We start from the raw sequence: 17,539 nt of genomic DNA, 5'->3' as shown, positions 1-17,539 counted from the left end.
AATAAAATACATCCATAATTTTGGACTAATTTGCGAGACTAATCTATTGAGCCTAATTAATCCATGATTAGCTCATGTGATGCTACAGTAAATATGCTTTAATTATGGATTGATTAGGAATAAAAATTTGTCATGTAAATTAGCTCTCATTTCTATAATTAGTTTTATAATTAATTTACGTTTAATATTTATAATAAGTGTCCAAATATATAATCACTTCCTTGGTCACACGCGAACTCGCATGAGACCCTAGCCGGGTCGGTTGTCCCTCAGCGTAATGTTCGGGGCTAAGACTAGTGATGATTGGCCACCACCATCATCGCTCCCTGCCTCGTTCTACCCGTCGTCGTTTTCCTTGCTGCGGCCCGTTTGATCTGCCACCCACCTCGTCTCCACCACTCCACCAGTGAGGTATTCCACTGTACCTTGTACACAAAGTATAAATCAGTTAACCCTTTTACACGAAACATATATAAAAAAGAGCAAATGGAATATTATATGAACGTGACTATACATTGTAAAATGGACTATACAAAATCGGCATTGGGGTGTTTACGCTCACTCTAGCCCAACGTGATGGTATATTTTTGCAAAATTAAATTGTCTAGCTCTTTGGCCTGGCCTAGTTCTTAAGTCAAGAGAGCCCAAAAGATCCATTCAAAGCCCAGTAGCCACAGATCTAAAAATCATGGTATAAATCAATTTTAGCCCACTAACAAAACCTACACAGAAAGCCCACAAATCTGTCGCAGCAAACAAAGCCCACAAATCTGTTTCAACAACCCATTAGATAATCAGTCACCTGCAATCTAGACGCTCGGCTAGTATGCGCGTCTTAATATGGCCGTGTGACAAGTTGACAACCACAGCTTTTTTTGAGAGAGACAACCACAGCTAATCATGTGAAAAACGCTCGCTATATATATGCACGATTTCACGTCTCCTGCTACCTCGTTTCATAATATAAGATGTTTGATTTTTTACTTACAATGTTTAATCATTTGTCTTATTAAAAAAATGAAAATATCATATGTTTTGCTTGTGACTTACTTTATCATTAAAATAACTTCAAGCACGACTTATTATTTTTTATATTTATACTAAATTTTTAAATCAGACGAATGTCAAACGTTAAAAAAAAGTCAAACGGCTTACGTTATGAAGCGAAGGTAGTATCAAGCAGTATGGCACGCTGCAAAAATCTCACAAGGCCTTATAGTAAGGGTATGTTTGGTATTTTCCATAAAAAAACCAAACAAGATATTTATTAACAAAAAAAGATTTATGAATAAAATTTATATATATGTATTAAAAACATATTTTTTATTTGTAAATATGTTGTTTGATTTTTTTTTCCTTAAAAAACAAAACAATCACCCCTTAATATGTTAAATCGCAATCTTATGAAATTGCTGTAAGACCACAAGTGAACAGAACTACAAAAGGCAACACAGAAGCAACACTAACGTCACCATACAATATAGGTCATAACATTTCCCCAGCCATCCAACTTAATTATCAAAGACTTGCATCACCTTACAAACAGGGTATAATAAGCCGACTAACTTCCATCGACCGGGTCATCATCTACAAACAAATTGCCCCTTATTTTTGCCTTTTTAGCAGATTAATCAGCGGCACACCTCGCGCTTAACTTGCTCCGCGCATGCATGAAAAAGAGATTACAGTACACTAAACACAAAAAACACCGGCTACAACAAAGAAAACACATTACATTGCAGGTATCACAATTGTTTTCTCCCTCAGCTGAACTTAGTTCTTCAAGTTCAGTAACCCATCTGCATTCATCCACAGCTGCTTCCTTCCATTTCATTTACCTTGTGGAAGTAACCAGCTAAAATATAATAGTAAAAGCTTCTTAATTTCTTGTGCTGCTGCTGCTGCTACAGTCTTGCTTGCTGCTACTCACACTTCCCCTGAAGTTTTCAGGTTTGTTCAGTAGCTGACGACGATGAGCAGGCCGACGGCGGTGACGATGATCGTCGACGGCACGCCGAAGCGGAGGTGGCTCCAGAAGGTGAGGTTGTAGCCGAAGAACTGCGCGCGCCTCGCCTGCTCGCAGACGATCAGGTTCGCGGCGGAGCCCAGGAGCGTCAGGTTGCCGGCCACCGTGCTCACCCAGGCCAGGATCAGCCAGGCTTTCTTCTCCGACGCCGGGGAGATCGCCGCCGCTGATGCCGCCACTCTTGTGCCCAGCAGTAGAACTGAAATTCAGTCGAGTTATAGTTCAGACATATCGCTTGCAGTTTAGGACAGCTCTGAAAATTTGGGAAAGTTTATTACACTTAAATATGTGTGCAAGACAATTGATAGATACGATCCAATCTGAGGAATCTGAGATTTGATGGGGAATGAACAGAGTTTGTACAGTACTGCCACAATTCTCATCTCCCTACTTGTTGTAAGCTGATAACTGAAACTTGTTGCAGTTATAATTTAGAAGGTTAAAGTGGTTATTCCAATGCCGTACTGAACGTACGGGCATCTTTAAATTATCTAGTTTAAGTACGTCGTCAGTCACAACAGAGTTAACAAGTCAACTTAGTGGATTCTAAGGGCGTCCGTAGTAGTAATAGCCAGCTGATAGGTAGGAGATTGAATAAAATAGCCGGTGTAAAAAGTTGTCTACTATTACTAGCTATTACTACTTTGCTCCACAGAGAGAAGACTAGCCCAGCACATTGTGCAGTGTGCGAGCTGATCGACTGGTGAACCGCTGGCTCGATTTTTCTTACACCCTCTCTTTTCTCCACATAGGATACATGCTGACGTATACCACCAAGCTGACTCATCCTTATTGCATACGTCCTAAAAGCGAGCCCTTTTTCCATAAGCAAACATGAACCATGATATGAGTATTATGACTACGATTTTTCCAAATTATCAACTCTTCTGCCTCACATGTGACCTGGGAAATTAAGATTCAACCTCACAAATATGGTACTTGTACTGCTACTGTGATAATAAGGTCAGAAGTGCCCGAATTTTTCTGAATGTAAACAGTACTAATTAACCAAAAAAAGAGAGAATTAAGACCAAATTTAGAGTTTTTACCGGTTGGAACATTTGACGCCACATTCGATAGAACAAGGATCACAACCGCGAGAAGCACGACGCCTTTCGGGCTGTCGATTCTCGCATATGGCTCAACCAGCTCCCAGAGGGTGTTTGGTATGCCAGTCCTGTTGAATCCATCCACCGTGATGAACATCCCGCAGAAGAAGATCAGCAATGAGTATGACACCTGCAAATTCACCAGTGATCAGCTTGGAGTAGTAATTAATCAACGCAAGAACGGTAAATTTTCAGTGCAAGAAGCTGTAGAAATTGTCAGTTCAGAGTTCAGAGCACCATGGCCATGGCGATCGATACCTTCTCCAGGCAGGCCTGCGCGTCAGTGAAGTCGAGCGCAAGGAGGATGAGAGCGGCGGTGATGGCGGTCCAGGACATGTTGAGGCCGAGGAGGAGGGCGGCGAGCATGCCGAGGGTGGTGAGGTAGACGGCGTACTTCCAGACGAGCACCTTCCAGCGCCTCTGCTTGCTGAGGACCTCGTCGTCCTTGTCCTTCTCGCCGTCGTTGAAGCCTGGCTGGTCGGGCGCGTCCTCGATGATGACGCTGCGCTGGTGGCTCGCCGACCGGGTGATCTTGCGCGGGCCGCCGTCGTCGCGGCGGTCGCAGATGGTGGAGACCTCCACCAGCTCCCGCGAGAGGCTGGACGCGCGGAGGGAGCGGATGGCGACCTGAATGTCGCCCTCGGAGTTGTAGCTCCGGCTGCGGAGGGCGTCGGCGCGGTTCATGCTCTCGCTCCGGCGGATGGGCTCGCTGATGCAGTCGCTGTCGTTGACGGAGGAGGCGTGGGACATCCTCGCCGGGGTGAAGCGGTGGGAGGTGACCTCCTCGTCGGCGACGACCTCGGGGCCGTGGCCGGCGCCGCCCTCGTGGTCCCGGTCCCTCTCGACGGAGAGGTACCTCCAGAAGTAGCAGAGGAGGATGCAGGTGTTGGCGAAGATGCCGACGATCATCGCCGGGAAGACGCCGACGAGGAACTGGCCGAAGGTGATGCCGCTCTCGACGGCGATGACGAGGTTCTGCGGGTTCCCGATGGGCGTGGCGGCGGAGCCGATGTTGGAGCTGGAGGCGAGCGCGAGGAGGAACGGCTGCGGCGGCAGGTTGTTCTGGCGCGCCATCTTGAGGATGAACTCGGTGAGGACGACGCAGGTGGTGTCGTTGGTGAAGAGCGCGCTGGCGACGGCGGAGACGAGGCAGACGCGGAAGAGGAGGTCCTTGCTGCCGCGGCTCTTCCACGACAGCATGTTGCCGAGGTACTTGAACATGTCGGCGCGCTCGAGGAAGATGCTCACCACCATGGTGCCGAACAGGAGGCCGAGGATAGGGAGGTCGATGGCGGCGTAGGCCTCCTCCGGCGTCATCACGCGGAACAGCACCATCAGCATGGCGCCCAGCAGCGACCCCGCCGTCCTCCCCACCGGCATGAACGGCACCGACGGGAACACGGCCAGCACCCAGAAGATGGTGAACGCCACGCATCCCAGCACCACCTTGGGCGTGCTCGCCAGCACCATCTTCCTTCGTCTTCCTCAAACTAAATCTCCAAGAACCCTACTCGATCCAACACCACCACACCGGCCAACTGCACAAAAAAAACACCACAATCCGATCCATCAACCATTCAACCATTGCGGATGCATGCAGTAGATTCGGCGAAACGAAATGCAAAGAATCGGTCATCAGAAACGCCATGCTCCATGCAGCCATGGCATATGCATGAACAGAAGAGCTGCACGTACACCATGCAGCGTTTGCAAGATGCACCGGACGGCTAACAATAGCTACGCAGAGTCCATCCATCATCATCCTCCGGAGTTCAATTCTCACCGCGATGCCTCCGGCGGCGGCGGTGGTGGAGATCGACCGCCGGCCGGCGTTCGGTCGGTCGAGCAGCCCGGCCGCCTCGACGATCGGAACCGAAGGGATGGTATCAAAAAGTCACTACAATACGACGACGCCGACGACGACGGTGACGGCACAACGTACAGACAGGTCCAAGATCGTCGGAGTAGGGGTCGTCGCGGTCGCTCTCGTCGGTCGCTCGTCGATCGGCGGCGCGGGCTTGTGATCTCTAACTCTCCTCGAGGTGGGGTGGAAGGAGATGGGTATTTATAAACGTGCAGGGCCGGGTCGGGGGCGATCGGGGTGAGCTGCAGCGAGTGAGCTTGCATGGCTTGGTTGGGCTTAGTCAGTCGGTGGTGTGCACTGTGCCACTGTTGCCATGATTGTTCTGTTCGGTTCTGCGGACATGAGAATTCCACACGAATCTCTGAAAATTTTATGATGGATGTATACCCTCGATTCCTCCTCCTATTACCCAAGATATTGAATCCTTTGGTGTACAAGTGATGGATGGGGGAGAAACCAGCAAACTTAGCATATATATATATATATATATATATATATACAAAGAGACTTTATGTCAGTAATATAGTATTTAGAAGTATCAAATTTTTAACGTAAAATTTTGGTTTATCGAGATATGTAATAACTGGATGTTCCATGTTTTTATATTAGAAAATATGGTAATAATAAAAAAAACTCAGTTATTAGTTACCGCTCCTGCTAATTTTTTTTCATTTTTTCTCAGTTGAATGACATGAATAGTACTAGAAAGTAGTGTATTTTATTTTGATTTTTCTTTTTGCTTAACCTTTGCAAATTTCCACGTGGCACTCCTACTGCTCCTTTTGGTATTTTTAGCGAATTCTATTTGCATGGACTATCTCTAACCATGCATGTGCGTCGGCACTTAATTAATAGATTCCTAGATAGTTTCATAGAAGCACTGAAGCACATCATTGTCCTTATCGGTGCTGCTTATATGCTTATTCTGTTCTTTTTTATTCGATCAGAGACTATTTTCAAATATGAATATGCCTATTATTTTTCTTCCATGTTTATATGCTTGTTATGTGCGTTTTGTTCGGATCAGAGACTACTATTGTCAAAAGTTGAATATGCTTATTTTTACCATGTCGAGTTTATTTTTAGTTCCTCTTTTATCATATACATGAGAAAATTTCAAACTAGCTTGAATACACAGTGTTTTTCACTTGAATAGATGAAGCTATCAATTTGGACTTGCTTATTTTGCTGCATTATTTATATATGCAAAAAGATCATTTTTTTATGTCTTTTGGGATTAGTTTTGAGTATAAGAATTTTCCAGGTAACTTTTGACTGCATGCCGCACGTGTGACCGCAAACTACGATAAATGAAAGGGGACAAAAGTATGAAAGTACTCTCGACCTAACTGGCTAAATGTATTGATCAATGTTAACTTTTGAGAACTTTTGAGAAATTCCAAATAAAACCGCAGGGGTTTCGTGTTGATACTGAAAAGAACATTGTCCGAGGACCAGCTCAGCATTGCCCTTTGCTTCTTGTCTGTTTATAGTTCAGGAACATTCACTAACTTCAATAATTCTGCTAACTCAGTGGGTGAAGCAACTTGGTATTCATGAAAAATATATGTCAATGGTCAAGGTTAAAAAGCTAGGTTAATTGTACATGTATGCTAAGACTGAAAGTACCACATAATTAAGAGAAGCACAAAATTCTTGGTTTACCTTACTGTAACACATTCACCAATCACTATGCATGGACCAAATTAAGCTAGCACTGCGTATAGTGAGTATTAAGAAGCTTTAAAGTCGGATGGGAGTATTAAGAAAATATGCAAATTAAATGAAGAAATGTTGTGAAGTTGGTTGAGAGAATCAAATACATGGATAAATAAGCAAAAATATTGGTGATTGGTTAAGAATAAAATATAGGTAGAGAAGTTACTTATATTCCCAAACAAAATTTTAAATATAAGAAATTGCTACACTTTTGGTACGGAGGGAGTAAATAACTTTTGAGTCAATGTGGTGTTCCTACCGAGATTGTGCAGCACCTGATTGGGTGGTTCAGTGTGAAAAATTCCTGACCAATATGCGACCAGAAATTCAGAGTTACGGCCTCGTTTAGATCCTCAAAATTTTTTGGTATAAACATCACATCGAATCTTTAGATATCTAGATAGAGCATTAAACATTAATAAAACGAAAAACTAATTACACAATTATGAAATAAATCATGAGACGAATCTTTTAAGCCTAATTAAGCCATCATTACCCATAAGTGCTACAGTAACCTATATGTGCAAATGATGGCTTAATTAGACTTAAACGATTCGTCTCACGATTTATTCCATAACTGTGCAATTAGTTTTTCGTTCCATCTATGTTTAATGCTCTATTTAGGTATCTAAATATTCGATATGATGTTTATGCCAAAAAATTTTTGGATCTAAACAAGGCCTTAGGTCCAGAAATTTTACATCAGTATGGACCATGGAAGTGTGACAGTGGTGAGGTGAGTTCTGTACTGTGTGTACAATACATAAAGTAATTCTCACAAATTTTGGTGGCCCAATTAAAAATACACATGTGAATAAGAAGTGGTCACTCTCTTTTCTTGAGATGGAATAAGAAGTGGTCACAAGGCTAGTGCATCATCACACATTCACAGCAAAGTCATGGATTGACCTGTGGTTAGATCAGAGTGAAAGCAGAGACAACATGCAGTGGCGTTATTCTCACTCCGTGGCCATTTTGGTCCAGGACAACATGCAGTGGTGTCAAGAGAGTAAAAAAAAAATCTGAATTGGTTCCTGAATTGTTCTGATAAAAACTAGTTTTCTATCGTGTCATAGATTGCACATTGATATAGGATACCTCATCTGTAAAGGTCCATAATTTTTTTATTTTAATAATTATGTAAATATAGACATTTATGAGATTATATTTTTTTATTGGAATGATTCTTTAAGAATGTACTTAATAAACAGGGTTTCTCTGAAGTACTTAATTAACTCCTAGTTTTGTTATTTTGACTCTTAGGGCCTACCATATTTACCAGATTACCTACAGCTTTATCTGCAACCCTATAAGTAGGCATCTTTGAAAGTACAAATTCACCACTGTCATCTGTTGGCTCCTTAAACTTCCCACTAAAATATCTATTGGCTTTACACCTTTGAGGACATATGGTGCTTCTGTGGTACCAAGTAATTTTGATGTGTACTGCATAATTTCTTTGTAGAGTCAACCTTCTTAAAGTGTTCAAAAGGTTTTACGGATTGAATGATTACTATCCCCATCTACCTTCATTGAAGAAGTTGCATTTTCCAGTAAAAACTGAACTTGTATTTCTAGTTAAAACTGGTTTTGTCATATATAATCAAATATTGAGTATTCAATTTAAGAAAAGCATTGGGAATGACACTTTTGATAAAATATGCAAACTCTCAATAAAATCGTTATATGATTTGCAATTTCATTTGCAATCAAGTTTGAACCATATATAAACAACACACAGAGAAATCTGAAATTGTAACATAGGCACATATTTCAGTTAGGATAGCAAGTGCAATATCTGAACATTGTTCGAAATGGATCCGAGGAAAATGATAATCTCAAAACAATCTATTTCAAAAAAAAAGTAAAGTACATGGCCGGTCCTTAAACTTGTGGCGTGGTACTATTTAGATCCATAAACTTAGAAAATGCACGTTTGGATACATGAACTCGTTTTAACGTCTAAAATTATGGATCTTGATGGTACGTTAAAACGAGTTCATGGATATGGATGTTATATTAAATAAGTTCATGGACCTGGATGGTACATTAAAACAAGTTCATGGATCTAAACGTGTATTTTTTAAGTTTACGGATTTAAGTGGTACCGCGCCACAAGTTTAAGGACCGATTATGTACTTTACTAAAAAAACAGAAGAACTTCCACACATATACTCCCTCCATATTTTTTTATATGACACCGTTGACTTTTGAATCTACGTTTGGACGTTCGTCTTATTCAAAATTTATATCTAAATATAGGAAATTATAAAGCATACCTAAAGTTCTTATAATAATAAATTATATTATAACAAAATAATTAATAATTATATAATTTTTTTAATAAGACGAAAGGTCAAACGCAGACCTAAAAGTCAACGGCGTCATATATAGAAAAAATATGGAGGAAGTATATGGCTAAGTGCGGTGGGTACGATTCACATGTACATGTACAGCTTGCTAATGGCATCACGCATCATGCTTGTTAGGACTAGTTATCAAAAAGATCTGAACAGGGGTAGTATTTGCTATGGCCACCGCTACCGTGGTGATATCCGTGCAATCATATACGGCAAAAAGGAAAAGTTTGCCCGAATGCATGCAGCTATTTTGAAGGTTGTTTGGCAGCATTATATTCTGCCTTGGTGAATCTTAGTGTCCTACCAATCAATCATCACGAACAAGCTTAGCTGCAGAAAGAAGCTGCAGAAAAGGTTAGGGATGACCTTGTACAGTTGTCTGTTGCTCAAGTGCTCCAAGCATTAGCATGGATGAACATGGCAAACAGGGAGAAGAAGATATGGCAAACAGGTCGATCATCAATAGCTATAGCAAAGGATAGCAAGTAAAAACAGGTGGTATGTTCTTTTTTTTTTTTTGCTTCAGAGAAAAAGAGCATGTGTGCCTTTTAGATCCGGTGGTTTTTCAAGCTGGTGATGATGCTGTTTTTCTCCTCTTTTTTGAGATAGATCCAGCAGCAAGTTGTTGGTTGGAAACAGAGATCGAACTCTCACACAATATGTACATAATTAAGATTGTTACATATATAAATGCAAATTTATCTTTTGGGGGCAGGTATGCATGCAAGGGAATGCAAATGCCCAAAATATAGGAAATTTTAAGGTTTTTTTTAAGAAAATGTTTAACGGTATCAAATTCACTATGAAATTTTAGTAGCTTTAGATATGTATTATCTAGATGTACAAGCTTTTATACTGAAAAGTATAGTACTCGCAACTTTAGCAACTTATATAAAGTTTCAAAAATGATAAAAATCTTAAAATATATATCGGTTTATGCATGTATATGAAGGACTGGTTATGGTCAATGCACTCCGAGAAAACAGTCACAGATCATGACCAAATCCTTCAAAAGATTGGATTCGAGACGTTCTAGCCCTGGATGGAGTCTCTGTCGACCGCCCAGTTTGTGATGATATGAGAGAGATCGATTGGTAACCTACACACAGCCTAGCCAGTAGCTCTTCTGGCCGTCGCGGTCGTGCAAGTTATTACGCGCGCGCGTGCGACGACCGAGACGCGAACCTGACCGTCGTTCGTTCGATCGTTCGTTCTTACGCGGTCCACTTCGCCGGCTTTGGCCGCCGCCGGCCGGCCGGCCGGCACGTCGCTGCCTCCTCTGGAGGAACACGCACGCATCGTCGCGGCCAGATACATCGATCGTAGAGGTAGCTACCTGTTTCTCCCTGGTTAATTTACCGTCGCTGAAGCCGCGACTGCGACCAGGTCGAGGTCCCCCGGCCAGAAAAAACGACTGCAGGCAACGCCGATCGCAAGCCAGCCAGCCAGCTTCCTGGCGTGCTTCGCAAGTGAGCTAGCTGCACTTGACTGGGCCAAAAGGTGATGCACGTGCGGCACGTCGCGGACTTCAAACACCTTTTCGTTTATGTTTATATAAATAAAAGTTTAAATTTAAGGTTAATTTTAGAGTTTTTTTATTATAGTTTATATTTTAGTCTTTGTTTTAATGTCGTTAAGAATACATATATAAGAATTCAACATATAAATTATTTTTTTAATAGTTAATATGCAGTTTCGCTTATATATGTTTATTACAAGGGTTTTTTTATTAACCTTAAAAAATATCTCAAGATAGCAAGAATTGTGGTATAATTTTTTTTTACCTTAAGGTATAATATATCTCAAGATACCATATTTTTTATACTAAAAAGACTGATATCTTGAGATATTTTTTAAGAATAGTAAAAACCTCTTATTACAAGCATACTGACGAGGCTGTGGATCTTTTCGCCTTGATTTTTTTTTTTCATTTCTTCTCGGTCCAAAACTCATTTCGCAGAGGTTCTTCTCGCGATCTTTCTATTCTATTCTTTATGGACCTGAGCTCACTTAATTGCTTTTTGAGGGGGCGCAGCTCATTTTCAGTCGACATATATCTAGGAAAACCTTTTTTTTTTTTTTGGAGGGGAGCTTAATTCTCGAGCTGAGAAAGCTAGAAAGGGACCAGAAGGCGACGTTGGCAACAACCAGCTACTCCTACAAGCGCGCGGCGGCAAATAAAGGCGCGATCTTGACGCGACGCGCGCTACTCGGATCGGATCCTCTCGTCTCGTGTCGCTCGTCGACGATACCATCTCTCATCTCTCACACACGATGGCGACCACTCGCCGAGCCGAGCCGGCCGGCCGACCCATCGACGCGCGCGAGGCGTACGTGTGGGCGGTGGTTGCTAGCTTGAGCTTGACGACGTACGGTGCGCGACAGATCGGGAGATCGATCATGGCCGGCCGGGCCTTTTCGGCTGCGAGCTCGCCATCAACGGGAAGAAGCACAGCTCGCTTAGCCAGCTAGCTCGCTCGATCGCGTCCGGGATGTACTTGCCTCGGATCGTCTGACCGGCAAGCAAACCAGGGGAAGGAGATTGGAGGAAAAGGAGAAGAAGTCACGGTTATTTTAGATTTTTCTCGTTTTATTTTCCCAATGAAGTCGGCAACCAGATTTAGGTTTTCTCCGGTACTTGGAAGGCATAGATATATACACTGTTGATCATCACCATAAACATGCGTGTGCATATCAGTACATTGGTACATATATTTAGGTTGTCAACCTATCACTTTTGAATGGCCAGAGAACTTTATGGTTTCTGAGAAATATCATACTCGGAGAGATCGAAATTTTACACTAAAAAATTTTGGTACATATCTAGAGTCACTAGGATTTAAGTTAGAAAATGTGGTACCTTTTCAGCAACGGTAAAAGTCACTAATGATTCTATTTGTTATTTTTGTTTTATGGGTTATAGATCAAATTTGAAGGAGAGGACATCTTTTTTTTATTTTGAAGTTGCTTTGTTAATTTTTCCCTTTTGGATGGCATATAAATATAAGGGGTAACGTATTCTACATAGGGAAAAAAATCCCCCTTGTAATAAATAAGGTGTTATTCCTTATAATTAGCACTAGGATAAAGGCTAAATCTATGGCTATATACCTCTTGTGTGACCAGAGAGAAAAATACATTAAAATAATTAACTTCAATGTAAAAAATTCATTTCTATCTACTATAGTGATTTTCGTGGTAATTAAGCTGACAGGTTGTTAGACGAACAGCTGGCGTGCCGCCTTATGTTGTGTCGCTAATTAATTGCCATGGTTTAAGTCCTACCAACCAGATACTATGTGGGGTTTCAAATAATCATGTTTACTGTAGGCTTTCCATCGCTTGATGTTCTGATCTTTTGATTCCACTTGTCTTGAAACATAAGGCCAAACAAGAAACACTAAAGCATGCATGGCTTTAACATAAGCCTATAGTAGCCCATTAAATTATTTATCAAGTCCACTAGCTTATCCTCCTAAACTATTTTAGTTATTTCAATATGGTATTTTGTCTATTTTCTTGTCTTTGTTCAAGATGTATTTTCAGTTGAAATTTTGTGGGACTGAGGATGGTTAACACATTATACCTTAGGTCTCAACTTTTTTTTTACAATTTTTAGAAATTGTTCGAATAAGTTGCAGTTGAATCACCTAAAACTGATTTAAATGTTGATCGATGCATAAAAAAATATATAAACTGACATGTAAATTTTTAAAAATATTTTGTGAGATAGGCATCATTAGTGAGTATAGTGAACCTTTTCAAATAGTTTGGAAATAAAATGAACCTTAAAGTAGTTCATTCAAGAGAGCAAGTACACCTATAAAATAGTTGAAGTGGGTAGAATGGACCCTTTTAGCAAGAGAAACATAGCATTCCCTTTTATACATGTTTTGGCCTTTGTCAAGTTTATACATGGAAAAAAAATTAAGACATAGGGAGTTTTTCATGTACATACTAATCGATCGATTTGATAACCTAGCTAGTCGTTCAATTTCTAATATTGTACATAATATAACATTGGTTCAAATATAGACCATATATAAAACCAACTTATTTTACAAAAGTAAAGGTAGTTAATTTCATATGATCCTTGAAGGCACAGCATATGTTACATATTTTAATGTAAAATCTGGTATATCTTTAGGTATCTTAGTTCAAGGAGGTATCAATCTCTCAAGAACAGTAAATTTGCTGTAAAAAGAAAATGGTGATTAGAATACCTTTTCCTTTGAAGTATACACAAGGAGTTGCGTATCATAGCGTTTGGAAGATTAAAAGTAAAAAAGAAAACAAGTGAAAGAGCACCCAACACACATAAATTACAGCCCGGACAGCACAGAGAAAACTACACTTTAACGATCAACAAGACAAAAAGAATAAAAGGAAAGATCTCTGTAACGGATGCAAGCAAAATACTTTCTCTTGCCTCTCACGTCTGCCCCTCATAACATATACGTCTTAATATTTTCGTTTATGTTTATGTTTATACGGCAAAATTTAAATTTTTCAACCTTAAATTTGAAATTGATTAGAGTTTTTTTCATCGCAGTTTATTTTTCAGCCTGTGCTTCCGGATCAAAAAACATGTATAAAAATAATTTATTTATAATTTATTTTTTTTATAAATATACCGCCTGAAAAGGCCAAACAATAGCCCCGTATATTTTCCAAGAGTAAAGGTGATTTCAAGTTTGTTACTTGGGAGTCAATCTTCCACTTCAAGCGCTCATATATATAAGCCTAAGCCTAGATTGTCTAAATAGCTAGGCTACATATGGGGGATCGATCTACATACCCTTAGATTAATAAAGTTATAAAGTGATTTTTATTGGCAAAATCCATCATCTGACATGCATGCCAAATCAGATCGACCATCATGTGTAGTAATCCCCTCTTCACAAAACTTATCCAGAAAAAAATTATAGAAACAAACCGTACGGCAGCTAACATGCATGGGTACTTCTCGGAGCTCTCTCCCAGAGAGTACTGCAGCTCACTGATTATGTGTACCAACCATGATTCTGACTGATCGATTAGCTACTTAACTCTATGGTCAGTACGTTCTACAGACATATAGTTGGAATTAAGATCTCACCTGATACGATTATATATATAAGCTCTGGAATCAAGGGTACGTACTCACATGCATAAGTGCCACGTGGATATATAGCTACGATTTCTTTGACCAGAAATTGGTAGTTACACACATCATGAATAAAAACTAGTGTATATATATGAAGAACGATCTAACTAACAACAGTACGACGTCAGTAGCTCATCACATCTGACGAGTTGCACGCCGGCATATCACATATATCTGCCTGAATTAATAATGTCCGCGCACATGCATCTCATCGAAGGGCTAGTGCCAAAAACATCAAAAGATACTCAAAAAAACGCTAAAAAACTTCATACTTCTAAATTCTAAACATGCCTTTTTAAAGACTGAAAAAGAATTAAACCGATCGACAAATATTCATAACCCATGCATTGCAATATATAATTCACGAGAATATATAACACGTCCATCAGCTAGAGAAACTTACGATGTTCAATTGCTAGGCTCTTCTCCCGGATCGATCGTCGAAAAATCAGCTCGTCGTCACACACCACCGAGATCGATCGACAAGCAGCTTGTCATCAGTGAGTGATCGATTTCAATCTTGTAGCAGCTCCACACCGATCGATTTTTTTTCGATCAATATGTGAAGCCTTTTGCACAGTGGTGTGGCAGCCAAGGAGGGGGGAGAAATGGTAGGTTTTGGAGCCAGAGGGTGTGGCCTGGATGGCAATGGGTATAAATAAGCTTTAGCTAGCTGGATAGCCATACAGCTGCCTGCCTCACCTGGCTGGGCCAGAGATGAGGCGTGCCAACGTGTGTGTTGCAATCAAGGAGCTACATAATTAGGGGGTGATCTTTCGTTTTTTTTAAAAAAAATCAAACAACATATTTATAAACGAAAAATAATTTATAAATATAAAATTTATATTTATGTTCTTAACAATCTAATAGTCAAGACTGAAAATAATCTAAGATACTACGATAAAAAAAATCTCAAAATCAACTTCAAATTTAAGGTTGAATATTTAAATTTTGACTTATAAATATAAGCTAGCAAAAGTGAAAAGACGAGTGTATTAAGCTCTTTGGAGCCTTCTCCTTGATCACTTTTGTACTTTTCTAGTGTGTGATTAATCTTTTGACACTTGAGGCTTTGTTGCATCTATGGGCAGGGGCTAGCTAAAGCCAGCCCAGGGGGGCCATAATAAATCAAATTAATTAAAGTTTGGTACGTTGATCGACAGAGGAAGATGACGTAACCAAGGAAAACGTTTATTAGTAGTACGTTTTTATTTTATTTTTTGATGCAAAAATTAACGTTAAGTACGTTGCTCCTGCACCACTAAACTTGATTGATGGTACTACGGTGGTGTCATCGGCTGGGCCTGTATGTATGCTATACGAGATTTGCTCTGGTCTAACAAAAAATACCTCGAGATATTGGCATCTTACGGTATCAAATTATTTATGACCGTTGGATCTAACAATGTTTATCCTGCTTGACTAGATCTAATGATAAAAAATAATTGAATGATAAAAAAATGATTGAGTATCATAAGGTATCGGTACCTTGAGTTACTTTTTGCTAGACCGGTGCAAATCTCACGCTATATACGTGAACGAACGTGATAAACGATCGATCGCCTATCAATGTTTGGCGGAGAGAGAGACATGGATGGAGAGATGGTCATGGATGCAATGTGGGGGATAACTATATTGTCTATATACACTTTGCTGCCGAATATATATATATAACATCACCTACTTGAGGACTGATTAATTTGTGGCTAGATATGTGTTCAGTGGATGAATTGACATTGGGTGGGGATCATTTTAGATATGCTTTGTAGTTTGTGGGTTCAAGATGTTTATGGTTCCAACTGCCAAAGGGGAAACATTATCGAGGGGCGCCACCAAAATTTTTGTATATAAGATCGATATTTTAATATAAAAGTTAGGAGATATTATATACCATCGGATGAAATTTCAAAGTTTATCAAGAGTACACCATGATAACATTATAAAGCGGCCAACTAGCTCCGGATTTACCATGTGCTTACCAAGTCCATAACTATATGCATTTACATATATGGACTATTCATATTCCTTAAATTTAAATGTAGGGCAAAAAAATGGCCGCGATTGTGTTATATATCAGTCATGCCGCGATAATGCCTCCTCTTGGCCTAGTAGTATTCCTACGAGTATGTGTCAGGAGTCTACGACCAGCAATAGAGATCAAACCAAAAGATAAATTAGCAACAAAAACAACAAGTCTTAAACTAAGGTTTACTATAAGCCTTTAAGAAGTACTACAAAACAAGTAATTTTATATCTTTAAGAAGGTACCGAAAGGTACCACTGTTTTCTACGTAAAATTTAGTATCTCTTAGTACCTTAAGTAGGTACTAGAAGGCACCAAATTTGATATAGAAAAAAGCGAAACCTCCTCAAGGATGGAAAAAAACTCACTACAAAACAATTTAATCCTATTGATTACTGTAAAATAAAAAATTATATAGAATCTAGATTAATGTTTTCTTCATTGCTTTCGATATTTGCTAATTTAATATATTTAAATTTTAGAAGTTGAATTTGTCATGAAGTGCTAATTTTAGTTTTATCTTATTAAACATTTTTATTTTAAATTAAACACAAAGCTATAGAGTATTAGTTATTCCAATTTGTCCAATGATTCAGTAGGCGCTACTTTCTCATACTTATCTAATTTTATTTATGAATTTTCTCAAAGTATATATTCTCTTTGTTCTAAAATACACGTCCAAAAATATATTCATCTACTTTGATATGAACTTATCGTGAGACATGTAAATAGTAAGGTTGGGCCAAATGATTTTCTTTTAGTCACTTGTGATTTTTCAAGTATCTGATTGACTATGGTATAATTGAAATGATGAGAATGCAGAAATGTTTATAATACACTATAAAATTTGAATCGTATAAATATTATATTTTGACACAGGGTAGCTGGTAATTAAATAACTAGTATAAGGGTAGTAAGATGTCTTGTTTTTAGAAAAATAGAACTAATGTCCATGTTATTATATCAGAACTCTCAAATCCAATTAACAGAAAAGAAGTGACTTGACATCTCTTAGAAAAAAGATAAGATGCAATCCATGCAGTGACCTAGGCCCATGACTATGGAGCTGCTTAGATGGGGCTATAAACTTTTTAGTCTCATGTCACATCGGATATTTGGATACTAATTTAAAGTGTTAAACATATACTAATAAAAAAACTAATTTTATAAATGAGTGGTAATCCACGAGACGAATTTTTTAAGCCTAATTAATCTATAATTAGAACATGTTTACTGTAGCATCGTATAGGCTAATTATGGATTAATTAGGCTCAATAGATTCGTCTCACGAA

The 17,539-nt window shown here is 39.5% G+C and overlaps 1 protein-coding gene across 1 annotated transcript; it reads right to left on the bottom strand.

Moving 5' to 3' along the window:
• Positions 1-1,436: 1,436 nt before the first annotated feature.
• Positions 1,437-14,838, bottom strand: LOC102703808 (silicon efflux transporter LSI2-like). The gene is made up of 4 exons (XM_040528100.1): positions 14,628-14,838; positions 3,394-4,673; positions 3,076-3,265; positions 1,437-2,225 (listed from the first exon to the last, which is right to left on the bottom strand). Exons 2-4 carry the CDS (start codon positions 4,603-4,605, stop codon positions 1,957-1,959), a joined length of 1,671 nt encoding a protein of 556 aa, XP_040384034.1. The 5' UTR covers positions 4,606-4,673; positions 14,628-14,838; the 3' UTR covers positions 1,437-1,956.
• Between the last annotated feature and the right edge of the window lie 2,701 nt (positions 14,839-17,539).

Source organism: Oryza brachyantha, chromosome 10 (assembly GCF_000231095.2).
Source record: "Oryza brachyantha chromosome 10, ObraRS2, whole genome shotgun sequence".
NCBI lineage: Eukaryota > Viridiplantae > Streptophyta > Magnoliopsida > Poales > Poaceae > Oryza > Oryza brachyantha.
Note: the sequence above shows the minus strand (reverse complement) of the source record. Positions and strands in the feature narration are given on the sequence as shown.

Coding starts and splice junctions, on each gene's coding strand:
- LOC102703808 (XM_040528100.1), bottom strand. CDS start 4,605: ATGGTGCTGGCGAGCACGCCCAAGGTGGTGCTGGGATGCGTGGCGTTC. Junction 3,266..3,393: donor CGCAGGCCTGCCTGGAGAAG/GTATCGATCGCC, acceptor GTGAATTTGCAG/GTGTCATACTCATTGCTGAT. Junction 2,226..3,075: donor GGCGTCAAATGTTCCAACCG/GTAAAAACTCTA, acceptor ACTGAATTTCAG/TTCTACTGCTGGGCACAAGA.